The 18,536-nt window shown below is 63.4% G+C and overlaps 1 protein-coding gene across 3 annotated transcripts in view; it reads left to right on the top strand.

Moving 5' to 3' along the window:
• RPTOR (regulatory associated protein of MTOR complex 1) overlaps nucleotides 1–18,536 on the top strand; it is a 342,816-nt gene that overhangs the window by 301,915 nt on the left and 22,365 nt on the right. For all 3 annotated transcript variants that reach the window (XM_070060172.1, XM_070060173.1, XM_070060174.1), the window contains 5 exons: nucleotides 645–785; nucleotides 1,632–1,790; nucleotides 10,950–11,068; nucleotides 16,717–16,820; nucleotides 17,432–17,615. In XM_070060172.1, coding sequence (XP_069916273.1) covers nucleotides 645–785; nucleotides 1,632–1,790; nucleotides 10,950–11,068; nucleotides 16,717–16,820; nucleotides 17,432–17,615 — 707 coding nt within the window. The remainder of the gene's footprint in view (nucleotides 1–644; nucleotides 786–1,631; nucleotides 1,791–10,949; nucleotides 11,069–16,716; nucleotides 16,821–17,431; nucleotides 17,616–18,536) is intronic.

Here is an 18,536-nt window from a genome sequence, read left to right as displayed (position 1 = left end):
TGGGCCCAGTGCTGTGGCACAGTGGGTTAAGCCACAGCCTGCAGTGCCAGCATCCCATATGGGTGCCAGTTCTAGTCCCGGCTGCTCCACTTCCCACCCAGCTCTCTGCTGTGGCCTGGGAAAGCAGCAGAAGATGGCCCAAGTGCTTGGGCCCCTGCACCCATGTGGGAGACCTGGAGGAAGCTCCTGGCTTCACCAGCCCAGCCCATCCCCAGCTGTTGTGGCCATGTGGGGAGTGAGCCACTGGATTGAAGATCTGTCTCTGTCTCTGTGTCTCCTCTCTCTCTAATTCTGACTTTCAAATAAATAAATCTTAACTCTGCCTTTTAAATAAATTTTTAAAAATAGATTTGTTTAGTTATTTGAAAGTCAGAACTAGAGAGAGGGAGAGATCTTCCATCTGCTGGTTCACTCCCCGGATGGCTGCGAGCCGGCAGCCTGGAGCTCTGTCCGGGTCTCCCGCGCGGGTGCAGGGCCCAAGCGCTTGGGGCATCTTCCACTGCTTCCCAGCCGCGTTAGGAGGGAGCTGGATGGGAAGCGGAGCAGCCGGGACTGGAACCGGGCAGCGACTGAACCTGCTGTGCCCAGAGCAGCCGCTGCCCTTCTGTGGAAGCCTGGCGCTAACGCTTTCCCTTCTGCCCTAGAGGGGGGCAGCGTGACCCCGGTGCGGGAGAGTCCGTGCACCCCCAGACTCCGTTCTGTGAGCTCGTATGGAAACATCCGCGCAGTCACCACAGCCAGGAGCCTCAACAAATCTCTGCAGAACCTGAGCCTGACAGAAGAAGGTGGGGCGCGGGCGGGCTCGCGGCCTGGGCCCTGAGGGCCTCGGGGGTGCCGTGCCGCTGGGTCTGCCCTGTCTGCAGCCGTGGTGGTTGGCCAGCCGCGGGCGTAGCACGGAAGCCGGGGTTCTGCTCACAGTGGCCAGTGCTGCACATCTGCAGAGACCACAGGCTCAGCTGGGGACAGGTGGCCCTCAGACAGCCACACCCTCAGACAGCCGCCCCCTCAGACAGCCGCCCCCCTCAGACAGCCGCCCCCCTCAGACAGCCGCCCCCCTCAGACAGCCACACCCTCAGACAGCCGCCACCCTCAGACAGCCGCCACCCTCAGACAGCCGCCCCCCTCAGACAGCCACACCCTCAGACAGCCACCCCCCCGCCCCGGTCTCCCAGGAGTAACCATGCCATGGAGCTTGGTTCAAAGGAGAAGAGGCAGGGTGTGTGTGTCCCCACCTGTGTGCAGGGGTGTATGTACGTGTGTGTGTGTACGTGTGTGTGTACGTGTGTGTGTCCCCACCTGTGCACAGGTGTGTGTGTATGTACGTGTGTGTGTACCCACATGTGCACAGGTGTGTGTGTGTACCCACCTGTGCACAGGTGTGTGTGTGTGTGTGTCCCCACCTGTTCACAGGTGTGTGTGTACGTGTGTGTGTGTACCTACATGTGCACAGGTGTGTGTGTGTGTACGTGTGTGGTGTGTACCCACCTGTGCACAGGGGTGTGTGTGTGTGTGGGTGTGTGTGTGGTGAGCCTCATTGTGCAGGAGCAGACACATCTGAGGCAGGCCAGGAGCCACAGAGCAAGGCCAGGGGTGCCTGAGCCGCACCCGACGCCCTGCGCCGTGTCCTGCAGCGGGCAGCTCGGTGGCCTTCTCCCCCGGCAACCTCAGCACCAGCAGCAGCGCCAGCAGCACCCTGGGCAGCCCGGAGAACGAGGAGTACATCCTGTCCTTCGAGACCATCGACAAGATGCGCCGCGTGAGCTCCTACTCCTCGCTCAACTCCCTCATCGGTGAGCGCCCAGCCCTCGCCCCGCCACAGCTGCGGGAGTGGGGGAGAGGAGGTGCGGGCGCGGGGCCGCTCGGCCACGGACTTGGCGGGCGCTGGCTCACAGCCAGGCCAGTGGGCAGCGGGTCGGGCGGCCGCCGGAACCTCCCGCCGCCCTCCCTCGGTGCGCACGCCTGCCCGAGTGCCCCGCGCTCCGAGCTGTGTTCTCAGCCCGGTGGTTTTACCCCGGGCCGCTCGGTGCGAGTGGGGGTGCCTCTGCCCTGGCGCGGAGTGGGCAGAGGTCAGGGCGCCGCCGCAGGCCCCAGTGCTCGGGTGGCAGCAGTGCAGGCTGAGGGCCCTCGGCTGTGCCCCGCACCCCTCCCTCCCAGAGTGCCCCTGGAGATGGACGTTGGAGATGGGGCTCTGGTTTCTGTCTTGTGCCCTGAACGTACGTTTCTGGTTCCCCCGCCAGGACCACTGCCGTGAGGGCCTGGGGAGCGGCCAGCTGCTGGCTTTGGCCTGACCCAGCCCAGCAGCTGCAGACATCTGGGTGGGAGTGAACCAGAAGAGCTCGCTCTCGCTCTCTCTCGCTCTCTCGCTCGCTCTCTGTCTCTCGCTCTCTCTCTCGCTCTCTCTCTCTGTCTCTCGCTCTCTCTCTCTCTCGCTCTCTCGCTCTCTCTCGCTCTCTTGCTCTCTCTCGCTCGCTCTCTGTCTCTCGCTCTCTCACTGTCTCTCGCTCTCTCTCTGTCTCTCGCTCTCTTGTTCTCTCTCGCTCCCTCTCGCTCTCCCTCCCTCTCCCTCGCTCTCTCTGGCGCTCTGTCTCTGTGTGTGTCTCTGTGGCCCTGCCTTGGAATTAAACACAGAGACACAGGAAGGATACGTAGTCGTCCCCTGTGATGTTCTCCTCACTCGGCTTCTGTCGCAGCCTCCTGGTGATGGCCAGTGGGGCTACTTGCCTGCCTCCTTCTCTGTTCCCTCGTCCGTAAGCAAATGCAGGACCTGGCCCCTGCCTCCAGGGGACCCTGCCCCGCTGCCCCTGGGCTCTGCTGGGCTCCTGGCCTGGCCGGCTCCCTGTTCACTCAGAACTCTGGCCAAGTGATGTCTTAATGCCGCCTTCCCAGTCCACTCCCCCCTCCAGAATGGGCTCTGCTCCGTGCCGTCCCGAGAGCCTGTTTTGATTTTGGCTGTGGCTGTTAGTGAAGGAGAGGGCCGGGGCAGGGGTGCCCCCGCCTGAGTGCCTCTCACCACCGCACGTCCTGCCTGCTCGCTTGTTCTGGCGCCCACCTCTGCCCACGTGCGCTGCCTGGCGCCTGCCGGGTGCCGCGGTGCACACGCCAGCAGGGACTCACGCGTGCCCCCGCCCCGGCAGTCTCACCTGGGAGTGAGGGCCCTGCCGGAGGGCTCTGCAGAGCGCGCTCCCGGCTGCACCTAGCGAGGCCCAGGGGCTGTCGCTCTGCGCCCCTCCCGCGTGCTCGCGCCATGCCGCTGCCGGAGGCACGGATCTGGCTTCCAGGTCTCTGCTTCTGAGTACCCGCTCATTGCCTCGCAAGTGTGCCGCGGCGCTGCCTTCCTCGCTCTGAGTGCAGACGCGCAGCAGGAGTCTGGGTGCCGGGCCGCAGTCGACAGACCCGCCACACGGCGTCCAGCCCGGCTTCGTCCTGTCTTCGCGCCACCTGGACCTGATGCCTGTTTCTCTGTAATCAGGCTTTGTGTGTCTTGAGTTTTCCTCTTGCCCAGTGTCTCCACGGTCTTCTGTGTTTTCTGCTAAAGGTCTAGCTCTCCTTTCATGCTGTCTTGATATTTATCCTTGAATCAGGGTGCGGTGGGGACCCTGCTTTTATTTTTATCTTTTTCCCTCGTGCACTCCGTCCCCTGCTGCTGGGCAGGCGGTCTGGCCCTCGCCGCGTTCCCCCAAGGGCTGTGTGCCGAGCTGATGCAGTCGCCACGGACACAGCTCTTGGACCAAATCCTCAACCAGTTTATCCTGCAGACCGTCCCGGCCTTAGTTAGCGCTCGGCTGTTTCGACGTGGCCAGAGTTCCTGTGTCCACGGGAGCCACGTGGGCTGTTTGGAATTGTGTGGAACGAGATGGGGGTGGGGAGCTGGCGCCCTGCAGTGTGGAGGAGCCTCCGCCGGGAGCAGGACACACCTGTCCTTGAGCTCGGGGCTGGCGTATGACCTGGCGCACCGGTCAGTCGCCAGGCGCTTGTCCGTGGACTCACCTCGTCCGTGGGCTCGGGGCCGGCGTATGACCTGGCGCACCGGTCAGTCGCTGGGCGCCTGTCCGTGGACTCACCTCGTCCGTGGGCTCGGGGCCGGCGTATGACCTGGCACACCGGTCAGTCGCCGGGCGCCTGTCCGTGGACTCACCTCGTCCGCGGGCTCGGGGCCAGCGTATGACCTGGCGCACCGGTCAGTCGCCGGCGCCTGGTGGTCTTCGTGAATTTGAGGGGCGTCTCTTCAGCAGCGTGGGCGGGCGACGCCTTGAGCTGCCCGTGCACTTCCTGGTGGCTTCCCCTTGGCTGTGCCCGTGAGTTCTGGTCTAGGTGCTTGGGAACTTTCTTCATGGATGAAGCTGAATGTTTTCCGTGTCTCTTGCTGTCATTGTTGATTGGCGCAGTGCGTGATTATAGTGTCCGCGTAAACCACCCGGTCCCTGGGAAAGCCCGTTAGTGATTCCCTTTGGCACTTTTGCACTGAGCTCCCCAGTGTTTTATCTGGAATGCTCCTGTCTGTGTTCTGGGCAGATCTGGTTTCCGGTTTTTCTACTTTGTTCTGTGTTTAGCTGGTTTGTGTGTCAGGTTTCTGTCAGCCTCGTGAAACTGGCTAGGACTCCCTCCCACAGCGGAAGCTGTGTGTCCTCTGGGTATCAGAGAACGTGCCTCTGGACTGTGGGCAGCGGTGCGATTCTCTGGGCAGATCTGAACTCGCCTCCCATGTGTCTGGCTGTAGCAGGATCTATACATTTTCTTGGTCCATTACCCTGGGGCCGTCCCCTCTCCTGGGACGCCATCCGTGACCCTCAGGCCGTCCCCTCTCCTGGGATGCCGTCCGTGACCCTGGGGCCATCCCCTCTCCTGGGACGCCGTCCATGGCCCTGGGGCCGTCCCCTCTCCTGGGACGCTGTCCATTACCCAGTGGCCGGTCTTTCCGCCGTGCCCCTCGCGGCTTTCCTTGTGTCCTCCTCTCGCTCCGTCCTGCGAGACGTCCATCGTGTCTTTGTTTTGTCAGGTCCTGGCTTTGCCGCGTCTGTGGGCTTCGTGTTCCCATCTTTGTTCCTGTCTCAGCTCTGAAGTTGGAAACAGCTCGTCAACTCTGAGGCTGTCTCCTGGCGCGCTCGGCTCCAGTGGCTTCCCTCTTGCCGATAGGATTTCTCTGCCTTGGCGCGAATTCGCTCTTTGCGTTGCATCGCGTCGCGGTGTGAGATAGCCCTGACCCGTGTGAGACGGCTGTGACGAGAGAACTCGGGACCCGGCTGAGGTCACTCCCGCCAGACGCCTGTGTGCTCGGGGAGGCTCTGAGCGGCCGCCCCGAGGGTCCTCCGAATGGATGTGGGGTCCAGGCTGGCACCGCGTGCTCCAGGGCAGTGAGCCTGAATTGGGTGGGGGCTCTGCTCACCGCACACCCCCGACAGCGAGGGCTGAGTGCAGAAATGCTCGTCTGTGGTCGACGTTGACGAGTAGCAGGGCAGGTTGGCGCGTCCAGCTGTTTGCTGAGATACACAGAGGGTGGAGACCTGCGGTGCAGGTGGGCTCTCGCCAGAAAGACGCATCCCAGATGGCGTCTGTTCTGAGCTGGGATACACCGCTTTCAGGTTTTAGAAATACGTTTCTTGTGTTTATTTGAGAGACAGGCAGATCTCCCACCTGCTGGTTCACTCCCTAAATACCCACACCAGCCAGGGCTGGGCCGGCCAAAGCCAGGAGCCAGGAGCTCCACCCAGGTCTCCCATGTGGGTGCAGGGACCCAGCCACTGACACCAGCATCTGCTGCTCCGAGGGGGCGCAGAAGCAGGAAGCTGGAGTCAGGCGACACTGCCAAGCACTGGCAAGCGTGCAAACAGAGGCCTGGGCCAGGGCCCGTTTCCTCCACTCTTTTTGTTTATTTTTTATTTTTTTAATAAAATATTTATTTTTATTTATTTGAAACAGTTAGAGAGAGAGAAAGAGAGAGAGAGAATCTTCCATCCACTGGTTCACTGCCCATGGCCACAACAGTCAGGGCTGGGTCAGGCCGAAGCCAGGAGCCAGGAACTCCATCCATGTGTGGGGAACTCCGTCCCATGTGGGGAACTCCGTCTCCCACATGGGTACAAGCACTTGGCCCGTCTTCTGCTGCTTTCCCAGGCCACAGCAGGGAGCTGGATCGGAAGTGGAGCAGCCAGGACTCGAACCAGCGCCCATACAGGATGCCAGAGTCGCAGGCGGTAGCTTAACCCACTGGGCCACGGTGCCAGTCCCCACAGTAGCGTCTTTTTTTTTTTTTTTTTTTGACAGGCAGAGTGGACAGTGAGAGAGAGAGACAGAGAGAAAGGTCTTCCTTTGCCGTTGGTTCACCCTCCAATGGCTGCTGTGGCCGGCGCACCACACTGATCCGATGGCAGGAGCCAGGTGTTTCTCCTGGTCTCCCATGAGGTGCAGGGCCCAAGCACTTGGGCCATCCTCCACTGCACTCCTGGGCCACAGCAGAGAGCTGGCCTGGAAGAGGGGCAACCGGGACAGAATCCGGCGCCCCGACCGGGACTAGAACCTGGGGTGCCGGCGCCGCAAGGTGGAGGATTAGCCTAGTGAGCCGCGGCGCCGGCCCCCACAGTAGCATCTTATACTCCCTTAAAATCGCATCTCCGTAGTAACAAGTCCAAGGTGGCGTCCGCTGAGGGACGGGAGCCAGCCCCAGTCACCCCGAGACCCCAGCCCTCGCTGCTGTCATGTGTGGTCAGCAGCAGAGCCCGAGTCACATGGGGCCTAGGGCCGAGGGTGGGCTCCACCCACCTCTCCACACCCGCCCAGTGCTGCAGGAGAGCCGGGTTCAAGTCCTCACTCAGAATTTGAGGTGGGAGTGACAGCTCTGAGAGAAAAGACCCAAGCCCCAGACGGACACTGCCTGGACCCCCAGGCCCACCCAGGCCCACCCAGGCTCTTGGGGGTCCAAGCAGAGGCTGTGGCCGGTCAAGCTCTGCCCATTCCAGCATGGCCAGCCAGTCCGTCCTCCTTTGCTTTCCTCTCTGGCCTGGTGTCAGGGAGCCCCTCCCGTGGCTCCAGAGCCCCAAGGCAGTGAGCTCGGGGGCCCCGCAGGGCACAGCCGGGGTGCAGCAGCCCAGTGCGGGATGCGCAGGCGGGGGTGTTGCCGCGGGGCGGGTGCACCCTGGAGGAAGGGTTCGCAGCCCGTTGACTTGTTCCCCAGTGCTGCAAGGTTGTGTCCTGCGACCAGAGCCCTTGGTGCACAGCCGTCACCGAGTGTGTCTCGTAGGGACGCCGAGGAGGGGAGGGGGCTGCACATGGGCCGGCCACCAGTCCGGGGGAGCAGCCGGGGTCCCGGCCAGCAAGATTCTCCTAAAGGCCACTCCGTGTCACGGGAGCGGGCCCTGAGGAGACGCAGTCGCCGGGGCTCACCCGCTGGCACCCAGGGAAGGGACCCGCAAGAAAGGGGCCAATGCCGAGGCCCCGGAGTGGGTGGGAGGCGCTGGGCCACCCCGTGCCAGGTTCAGGCGCGAGAGGCCGCAAGCCCACTCTGCGGGCCTGGGTCCAGGTGACGGGCTCGCAGCTCCCCCCAGCAGAACCGCCGCCAGCCGGGCCCTCTGTGCTGAAGACAGCAGGCTGAGAGCAGAGCAGCTGCCGGAGCAGGGAGCACGGGAGAGCAGCCGTCGTAGCCACGCCAAGGGGAGACGTGGGACACAGTCCACGATTCCGTTAGCGCGGGGTCGGATGGCTGCCGGTCATGCGCAGCTGAGACGGGCCGCATGACACTGTTCTCGCCCTCGTGTTTCACAAACAGGGCTACAGCAGAGTCAAATCTGCGGAAAATCGAGTCATAAAAATAGAACTTCACAAAATAAGTGACAGCGAGAGCTGCTCTTCCTGTCGCCCGGCGTGGCTGAGCCTGGTCCTGTTGCTGCTGATCCGAGGCCCCTTCCCAGGGTCTGCGTGGGGAGGTGGACCTGGGTCCCTCTCGCCCAGCATCTGCACCGGGTTACTGTGCTGTCGGCCGAGGGCCATGCACCTCGCTGGTATCATCCCCTCCCCGCGGCTGATCGTCAGCAGCCCTGCCCCTCGTGGCTCGGTGCCATGCGGCAGCCACAATTCCAAGAAACTGCTGCCGCGGTGCCACTCGGCCAGGGGCCGCCTGCGAGCCACAGGCGGGAGAGGAGCTAGTGAACAGAAGCGCTGGCCAGCTGAGGTCTCTGTGAGAACTTGTCGTTTCGGGCTCAGCTTGGAGCTCCTTTTCTTCTGAGCATGGCTGTGAGGGGGAAACGCGTCGCCTGTGGGTTCAGGTTCAGGCCCTATCATGAGAGCAACTCAGAGCGACGTCCACCTGCCCACCGCCCTCCTCCCCATGAGAGCGTGGTCCTTACGTGATGAGGAGCGTGGTTCCTAGGGCAGGCTGGCCGCTGGGCCAGGAGAATCAGTGTTGGGGCTTAGCCCACAGAGTCTGAACTGATTTTACAAACAGTTTCCTTCGGCTTTGCTCATAAATCCAGACGGCCGTGGCAGAGCCGTGGGGTGCAGGAGTTGTTAGGCCCTGTTCTGCCTCTGAATGAAGCAGGCAGGGCACTGCGGGGGAACAGCTGCACTGGTTTCCATCTGCGGTGCAAGTCTGCCTGCCGTTGCAGATGCCAGAGCGCCCCGGCTGCCCAGCAGTGCACCTGCTGACCCTCAGGGACATGGGGCCTGGCACACAGTAGGCAGTCAGGACTGCTGCACGGTGGGGCCTGACCCTGAAGAAGGACTTCCCCTCAGTGGAAAACACTAAGTCACCAGCAGGGGCAAGCCGACTTGCCCTCAGGAATGGCCACTGAGGGCTGGGCCTTCGGGCACCGGTGTTTCAGGAGGAGCCGCAGGGAGGCCTCTCTCCCCTGGGACGGCAGCTGGGCGCTTGGATGCCCCCCAGCGTGGGGAGGGAGTAGCCGGCCAGGTTTCTGTGGACTCTTCTCGGAGCGTTCTCCTCCGCTGGCCACGCGGGCGGGAGAGCAGATCTCCTGGCCGCACTGCACGTGGGCAGCTCCTGCCTCGGTGGCCCACAGCCAGACCAGCGGGGAGGACGTGGTGCCGACCTCGCTGTGCAGATCCGAGGGCGAGGGTGGGCGGAGCTGATGGAGAGGCCTCTGCACCCACACACGACTGTGCCTGCCCCCGAGTTTGTTCTTGGCCCTCGCCCACCTCTTGTCTCCAGACTTGAACGTGCCCAGCGAAACTCAGGCCACTTGAGCCCTGTGCTCGCCCAGAAGCCTCCTCCGACAGCACCTCTGATGTCCCGGCCCCGCGTGAGGACACAGGGATTTCTTGGGCGCTGGCCATCACCTGACACACAGTCCTGGCTTACGCGGAATCTTTCGTCTCTGTCACGGAACAAGCCTTCAGCAAATCGCCCAGCTGCCCCGAACGCAGCTGCAGTGCTGCGTGGCTGTCTCCTCGCCCCGAGCGGGGGTCTCTGCCGCTCCGCCTCCAGGGCAGAGCCAGGCGCTGCCACTGCCCACACCCAGCCCCTCCTGTCCTCGGGCAGCCTCGGCTCGCGCCTCCACCAGGGCTGCCTTCCTCCCTCTCCTGCCCGTGCTGACCGCCCCCCCGAGGCCTCCTCCCTGTGGCCCACTGCTCCCCTTGGCTCCTGAGCACACGGCCCTCACTGTCTCTGGTTTGCCCACGCACATTTCGGTCCTGCTTCTCTGCGAAGTCCACTTCCTTTGTGCTGGCTGTCGCCTCCCCGCCTCTGTCACTCCTCTGCATCTCCCTGGGGCAGCGCGGTGGCAGGGCTGTGGCGTGGCCTGAGGGTCACACAGGTGCGTGTCCTCTGTGCTCTTCCCCGATGCCAGGGTGCACCTGCCGTTGGCATGGCCGAGGGGCCAGGTCGGCGTGAGCAGCCGTCCCCGTGGACGGCTCAGCAAGCCTGCTCTGTCTCCTTGTCCAGAGCTTGCGACCACATCTGTTGGCGTATCTGAGTCCCCGTGGAGTCCGGTCTCATCCCCCCCCCACGCCTGGGCACAGACCCCACGTCAAGTGCACACACCCTGGCTTGGAGATCCCTGGGGACAGAGGTTCCATCACACACCCTCTTGGGAAACGCAGAGCTGTGCCACGTGTGGGGTGGGCTGAAGGCAGAGCAGGATGTGAACAGAGCTTCCTTCCCACGCACCCACACGCCACGTTACAGGCCACGTTCCTTCCCACGCACCCACACGCCACGTTACAGGCCACGTTCCTTCCCACACGCCACGTTACAGGCCACGTTCCTTCCCACGCACCCACACGCCACGTTACAGGCCACGTTCCTTCCCACACGCCACGTTACAGGCTACGTTCCTTCCCACGCACCCACACGCCACGTTACAGGCCACGTTCCTTCCCACGCACCCACACGCCACGTTACAAGCACATTCCCACATGCCACATTGCAGGCCACATTCCTTCCCACGTACCCCACATGCCACGTTACAGGCCATGTTCCTTCCCACACACCCACACGCCACGTTACAGGCCACGTTCCTTCCCACGCACCCACACGCCACGTTACAGGCCACGTTCCTTCGCACGCACCCACATGCCACATTATAGGCCGCATTCCTTCCCATGTACCCCACATGCCACGTTACAGGCCACGTTCCTTCCCACACACCCACACGCCACATTACACACACCATGTTACAGGCCACGTTATCTGGTGATCTGGAGCGGAACGTGAGGTCTAGGTCGTGCTTGCCGTCAGCTAAGGTGTTTCACATGGAAACCCCCACCCCCCACCCCGCCCCAGCTCTCCTTGTAAGAAAGACCCCACGGCAGAGGAAGAACCCGTGTGACCCAGCGGCCCCCACAACTGGGGTTCTCCGGTCTCGGGGCCTGTCCCGCCGATACCAAACGGGGGCTTCCTGTCGCCCCCAGCTCTTGGAAGCCACGCCTCCTGATGCCGCCTCTGAAGACAGCAGCGTTCCTACCTGCGCCATCCGCTGCTGAAACGTCTCCCGTCTCTCTCCTAGGGGTTTCCTTTAACAGCGTCTACACCCAGATCTGGAGGGTCCTGCTGCACCTGGCTGCCGACCCCTACCCAGACGTCTCTGACTTGGCCATGAAGGTGCTCAACAGCATCGCCTACAAGGTAGGTGCCGGGCACGGTCTCCACGCTCCCGAGCTCTCAGTCTGTCCCGAGGAAGCCGTGAAGGGGGCTGGGAGCACGTGGAACAGCTTCCCCGGCCACGTCTGCAGGAGCACCAGGGTTTGCTTACCCAGATTGTACCTTTTTTTGTAAGATTTATTTTTGGACCGGCGCCACGGCTCACTAGGCTAATCCTCCACCTGTGGCACCAGCACCCCGGGTTCTAGTCCTGGTCAGGGTGTTGGATTCTGTCCCGGTTGCCCCTCTTCCAGGCCAGCTCTCTGCTGTGGCCCGGGAGTGCAGTGGAGGATGGCCCAAGTGCTTGGGCCCTGCACCCCATGGGAGACCAGGAGAAGCACCTGGCTCCTGCCTTCGGATCAGTGTGGTGCACCAGCAGCAGTGGCCATTAGGGGGTGAACCAACGGCAAAGGAAGACCTTTCTCTCTGTCTCTCTCTCTCTCACTGTCTAAATCTGCCTGTCAAAAAAAGATTTATTTTTATTTATTTGAAAGGCGAAGTTAACAGAGAGAGAGAGAGAGCGTCCATCCTCTGGTTCGCTTCCCCAATGGCTGCAGTAGCCAGCACTGGGCCAGGCCAAAGCCAGGAGCTTGGGACTCCATCTGAGTCTCCCACGTGGGTGCAGGGGCCCAAGCACTGGGTCCGTCCTCTACTGCTTTCCCAGGTGTGCCAGCAGGAGCTGGATCGGAAGTGGAGCAGCCAGGGCTGGAACTGGTGCCGCGCAGGTGGCGGCCTAACCCGCCCTGCCGCAGCTCCAGCCCTCGGGCTGTGGACAGCCACAGTCCCCTGGTGTCTGTGACCTCCAGTGATGCCCTCCCAGCTCCCCTTGCTCGCGACTGTTGCGGCTGAGGGCAGCTTCAAGGAGCCAGGCTTCGCCGGTCTGCGCGTGCCCGCTCTCCATCTCGCTAGCGTGGCCTTTGCGGCTTGCGAGCTTCTCCTTTGGGCTCGGTTTGCTCTTGGAACTCTGCCCTCCTGAGGGGGAGGCGCGGGTCCCGCTCCATTTGGACGCTGCACACTTCCCAGGCCTCGTGAGCGCTGGGGCTTGGCCTGGTGTTTATCCCTGTCCTCATGGGCTCCTGCCTCCCGTGAGCGGAGGGCACCCCATCAAGGACTCGAGGGGCCTCCCCCACAGACCCCCTCTCACCCCCTGGAGCTCTCCCCGGTCCCCTCTGCTTGCCGAGAGCTCTCAGCCACCGTGAGCCGGGACAGGCATTTGCTCCCGTCCCTGGCCCCTGGGCTCACGGCACCACTGTCGGGGCTCAGGCTGGCTGCTTGCTAACTTCCTGGTGGTTTAGCTGTTCGTGGAAGTTGACAGTTAATATTTTAAGAGTGGAATTAGAATGTGTTTGTTACAGTATTTTAAAGTCCTTTTGTAATTTTATCATGAAGTTTTGAGTTCACACAAAGTTGCAGGAAGAATCCAGGGGAAGGTACCTCCTCTTAGGGGTCACCTGGTGTCCTGGCCCCCCCCACCTCCCCAGGACACCGCATAGGTCATGCTTAGCTCCTAGGGTCCACAGGGTCTGGCCCTGAGTCCTTCCACCCCCGTCCACTGGGACCTGAGTTACCAAGGCCTGGCCGGAGCCCCCGTCAGCCGTCGCCCTCCGGTCCTGGGCCCCTGTCGAGCCTACAGCTCACACGGACACACGGACACAGGCTGAGGGCTAGCTCGGACCAGTGCAGCACACGGAATGAGACACGTCCCGGCACTGGACCGTGGACCCCCCCGGTGCTGCCCAGGGGCCGCCCTGGGGCGCCAGCTGGCTCGGGCAGTGGGAGTCTCTGCTTTGTATCTGGAGCGGAGGTGCTGCCCAGGGGCCTCCTGGGCAGGGCCTGTGGCCACGAGGAGCAGATGGCCATGGTTCCCCGCAGGCCGGCACAAGTGTGGAGGAGAGTCCTAGTCGCGCACTCGCCCTGGCGGCTGCGTCTCGTCTCCTCCCTGCGAGTGTCCTGTAAGGACTGAGGGCAGGGCTGCTGTCGTGAGCATCAGTGTTAGCGTGTCGTCACCATCCTCGTCCTCTGGAAACGGGGCCAGGCTCGCGGCAGCTCCAGGAGCTGGGCCAGCGGGCAGGCGAGGCCAGGCTCCAGGGCTGCGGGCGGCTGACCTCAGAGCACCGCCGCCGTGGTCCCTGAGTGATGCCGGAGTCTGCATCCAAAGACAAGCCCACGTGGCCCGCCCAGGGCGTGCACTGTGCAGGGAGGCGATGAGGAGAGACGCAGGCACCTGCTTCTCGGCGATCAGGTGACCTGGCCCACGTCATGTCAGCCCAGAACCGGCTCTGGGCCACCCTCTGGGAACCCCGTCTTGAGAGCTTCTCACCCACGAGTCAGATCCTTGATATAGAACTCACAGGAGTATTTCCGAACCACCCGGTCCCTCCCACGGACGAGCGGCAGTCATCCAGCCAGGAAACCCACAGCCAAGCCGCCGAGCTTCAGGCCTGCCCGTGTCCTCACTCACCTCTAGTCGACACACACCAGCAGCGAGGGTCCTGCTGCCCCCCGTGACCTGCGCAGGGTCCCAGCAGAGCGCTCGCTGCTGAGATCCGGACGGGCCCGGGGCCTCCACCCGCCTCCGCGGGCCCGGGATTCCACATGTAGTGACACCAGTTGGCCGCCTGGGGAGCTGGGCCCAGCCTGGGGAGGGAGGGAGGGTCCTCTAGACCTCGCAGGAGGGGCTGCAGGTGGGGCTCACAGGGGTCTGCTGTCTTGCAGACCAGGCTCAGCCCCCGGTTTGTGTCCCGGACCTGATGTCATCACGCAGTGGGTTTCCTGGTAGGCGCCGTCTGTCTGGCAGTGACAGGGACCTGAGGAGGGACTCCCCCTGGAGGGTCCTGTGTCCTCGCACCTTTGTCTCGAGTGGCAGGTGGGCCTGGCCCTCCTGGGGGCCGCTGCTCCTTCCTCTGCTGCGCCTGCACGTTCTCCACGCTGACCGAAGCTGGGCTTAGTGACAGGAACCCACCTGGAACCCTGGGGTCACTGAGCGGCCTCATGGGACCACCCCCCCACCCACCCAACCCCCTCGCGCCTGTGCACAGCCCCTCACCCAGGAGCTCCAGAGATCCAGAACCAGGGCCGTGCCTGGCAGGCTGTGTGGCCCCGGCCCACGGAGCAGAGCCGTGGCTGACAGCCCCGGGACACCTCGGGGCTCCTGCGTCACCACCGGGCCCGGCTCTGCGCACTTGGCAGCTGTGGCGGTGGCTGACGTCTCTGTCAGCCCAGGGGTTTCCTGTCTCCCCGTCACCTCCCACACTGTCAGGGAGGCGCCTGCTAGCCTCTGGCTTCTGAAGTTGGAGTTTCTCTTCTCTTGAGACTTTTCTTTAAAAGATTTATTTATTTAAAATGCAGAGTTATAGAGAAAGAGCATGAGACAGATCTCCCATCTACTAATTCACTCCCGAAATGGCCGCAATGGCCGGAGCTGGGCCAGGCCAAAACCAGGAGCCAGGAGCTTCTTCCAGGCCTCCCATGTGGGTGCAGGGGCCCAAGGACTTGGGCCATCTTCTACTGCCTTCCCAGGCCTTTAACAGAGAGCTGGATTGGAAGTGGAGCAGCCAGGACTCGAACCAGCGTCCATATGGGCTGTGGGTGCCAGAGGTGGAGGCTTAGCCACCGCACCACAGTGCCGGCCCCTTTTATTAGACTTTGTTTAAAGGCTCATACAGCTCTCAGCCTTTGTGGACTGTGTGTGTGGAGTTTGCAGAATGATTTAAACACCAAGTCCACAAAGAATGTGTGTTCTCTTTCTAATTAAAACTGGAGAAAACTAGAAATGGTGTTTGAAGACCGGATAAGCCCCCTTTCTTGCAATAGGAAGGGGGACCCGGAGAGCAGACCGTGGGCGTTGCCTGCAGGGGGCGTGTTTCCTTTGATTTCCTGCTGGCTGAGCTGTGGGTTGGACGCCCCTCCCTGCTGAGCGAATGATTCACTCGCAGGGGCCAGCAGGTCGCAGGGGCAGGAGCTCTGTGTCCTGCTCACGGCGTCGCCTGGCTTCCGGAAAGTGCAGCCTGCACCCGCCGGCCCTCGGGACGCTCCGGCTCAGGGGCCTGTGGCTGCTTCAGGGGCGTCTGGCCCCGCCCTCCCACGCAGGGCAGGCGGCCTCCGGCCCTTTCCACGCTTGCAGAGCTGTTGGGGCCGGCGGCAGTGCCAGCGCTCAGAGTGGAACACCCAGAACCAGCCTGGCAGAGGTGGGCGCTCCCAGCGCGGGAGTGGTCACTCTCCTGTCTGCTTCCCGTTTCCTCTCCGTTAGCTGCTGTCCGAGTCCTGCTGAAACCACAGGAAATGCAGATGGCCCCCGGCAGGCGTGAGCCCAGAGCGCCTGTCCTGTCTCCACCCCCGGGCAGAGGGGGCTGTCTTGAGCCCGCCCTTGACGCAGGAGAAATTAAAGCGGGCTGGGGGCGCCGTGCCCCCCGGCCCCCTGCGCAGCCTCCCCTGGACTGGGTTTCCGAATTCTAGCCTAGCAGTGAGCGTGTCACGTCCACTCTGCAGGGCCGGCGCTGCGCTGCCCGCTGGCCTCGGCCTTGGGGGCCGGAGAGGCCAGCTCCATGACCAGCATGGCCAGGGGCGCCTGCTGCCGGGGGAGGGCCGAGTGCACCCCCCAGGCCCCTCGAGGGTGCGAGGGCGTGAAAGCGTCACACAGTCCGAGCCCTGGGGCTGCTGCTGCTGACTCCACGCTAGGGCCACCTGGGGGACACAGTGGCTTTGTCCTGGCGGAAGGAGATGGAGGCCACCACCTTCCTGAGGGAGTGCCCTGCACGCCGGCCCCCCCAGCACCGCTTGGAGGCCACTTCAGACTTCCCGGCAGCGTCACCACCCTAGGGGCCTCCCAGGACCCGGGCGACTCTGGGGGCAGGCGTGTGGCGTGTGGTGACGCCACTGCTCGCAGCACCCACATCACATGTGGGAGCGTCCATTCGTGTCCCGACTCTGCTTCCTGGCGATGCACCTGAGAGGCAGCCGGCCGAGGCTCAAGTCCTCCGTCCCCCGCCCCCCACGTGGGAGACCCAATGGAGTTCCCACTCTGGTGCCAGCCTGGCCCAGCCCCGTGTGTTTTGGGTGACGGGAGTGAGCCAGCTGGTGGAGTCTCTGTGTGTCTCTGCCCATCAAATAAGATGAAAAATGTTTTAAAATAAGAAGATACATTTGGGCCGGCGCCGCGGCTCACTAGGCTAATCCTCCACCTTGCGGCGCCGGCACACCGGGTTCTAGTCCCGGTCGGGGTGCCGGATTCTGTCCCAGTTGCCCCTCTTCCAGGCCAGCTCTCTGCTGTGGCCAGGGAGTGCAGTGGAGGATGGCCCAAGTGCTTGGGCCCTGCACCCCACGGGAGACCAGGAGAAGCACCTGGCTCCTGCCATCGGATCAGCGCAGCGCACCTGCCATAGTGCGCTGGCTGCGGCGGCCATTGGAGGGTGAACCAACAGCAAAGGAAGACCTTCCTCTCTGTCTCTCTCTCTCTCTCACTGTCCACTCTGCCTGTCCAAAAAAAAAAAAGATACATTTGGTCTTCAGAGTGACGTCTGGGGGGACCGGCCACTGGTCTGAGTTTCCCTGGCAGAACGGCCTCTCCTTCTTCAAAAGCAACCACCCTTGCCCCTCTCGCGTGACGTCCACTCCCTGTCCTCTCGCTCCTGCAGGCCACAGTCAACGCCCGGCCCCAGCGCATCCTGGACACGTCTTCGCTCACCCAGTCGGCCCCCGCCAGCCCCACCAACAAGGGCATGCACATCCACCAGGTGGGGTAAGTGACGGGCGTTGGTCGCAGCTGCTCCGGGGCGGTCAGGTGGCCAAGGACCCCCGGGCCTCCCCCGTTGGTCCCTAGCTCGCGCCCTCCCTGTCTTCCCACTTTTTCTCGTCTTCCCTTCCTCTCCAGCACATGGGGGCCCCTCCCCGTGGCTCTCCCTGCCACGGGTACCCACGTGCACGCAGCCCGTGTCTCTGAGCGCCCCCTCCTGGCCGCCTTCCCCACACGGAAGACCCTGCCTCTGCACTGTGTGCCGGCACAGGCTGCGCTCGGTGGACGCCCGGCACCGGTCAGAGTTCCCTGAGAGGCCGTGGGTTCTCCCAGTGGGACACCACCAGGCGACTCCTCCTAGCGTGTGCCCCGGGAGCAGTGCGCGCGTCCTTGGTCCCAGGGGAGCCTGCACCGCGCAGGCCTGGGCGGCTGGGCCCTCACGCTCCGCGAGAGTCGGTTCTTAGGGCTCTCGCGTGGCCAGTGGTCAGCGTGGACGGCTGCGGCATGGAAGCCGGGCAGCCGGCTCCTGTGTCCGTCAGCAGCACGTGGGAGGTGGGTGCAGCTCGGCGTCTGCTCTCCAAGAAGAAAGCAAGCGCTGTTTGTCCTCCCAATGGCAGAGGCTCGCCGCCAACGGCCAGCACCAGCAGCTCCAGCCTGACCAACGACGTGGCCAAGCAGCCGGTCAGCCGCGACCTGCCCTCGGGCCGGCCGGGCGCCACGGGCCCCGTGGGGGCGCAGTACACCCCCCACTCGCACCAGTTTCCCCGGACGCGGAAGCTGTTCGACAAGGGCCCAGACCAGGTAGACGCCGTTCGCGGTCTCGCGGTCTCGCGGTCTGCGCGTGGAGGCTCCTCAGGGGCACGCGGTGGCTTTGCCTCTGAGTGAGACTGCGGCCGCCGCCCTTGGAGCCCTGGCGGCGCTCCTGGCCACCCAGCCCTGTGCTGGGTATTGCAGGGGCCTCATCCCCGCTGCCTCTCGTTCCTGGCACTCTGGAAGAACCAGAGCACAGAGCCGGTGTGCACCGTCCTGGCTCCCCAGTGTGGAGCTGCAGCACAAGCTTGCACCGAGCAGGTGTGTGCTTTCGCATAGGCACTCGACTGCTCTGCCTGAGAGGGCCCCTCCCAGCAGGTGTCTTCACATAGGCACTCGACTGCTCTGCCTGAGAGGGCCCCTCCCAGCAGGTGTCTTCACATAGGCACTCGACTGCTCTGCCTGAGAGGGCCCCTCCCAGCAGGTGTCTTCACATAGGCACTCGACTGCTCTGCCTGAGAGGGCCCCTCCCAGCAGGTGTCTTCACATAGGCACTCGACTGCTCTGCCTGAGAGGGCCCCTCCCAGCAGGTGTCTTCACATAGGCACTCGACTGCTCTGCCTGAGAGGGCCCCTCCCAGCAGGTGTCTTCACATAGGCACTCGACTGCTCTGCCTGAGAGGGCCCCTCCCAGCAGGTGTCTTCACATAGGCACTCGACTGCTCTGCCTGAGAGGGCCCCTCCCAGCAGGTGTCTTCACATAGGCACTCGACTGCTCTGCCTGAGAGGGCCCCTCCCAGCAGGTGTCTTCACATAGGCACTCGACTGCTCTGCCTGAGAGGGCCCCTCCCAGCAGGTGTCTTCACATAGGCACTCGACTGCTCTGCCTGAGAGGGCCCCTCCCAGCAGGTGTCTTCACATAGGCACTCGACTGCTCTGCCTGTGGTTCCCAGGGTTTCAGGAGGGTGTCTGT

The sequence above is a fragment of the Oryctolagus cuniculus genome, chromosome 17 (genome assembly GCF_964237555.1).
Source record: "Oryctolagus cuniculus chromosome 17, mOryCun1.1, whole genome shotgun sequence".
Classification (NCBI taxonomy): domain Eukaryota; kingdom Metazoa; phylum Chordata; class Mammalia; order Lagomorpha; family Leporidae; genus Oryctolagus; species Oryctolagus cuniculus.
Note: the sequence above shows the minus strand (reverse complement) of the source record. Positions and strands in the feature narration are given on the sequence as shown.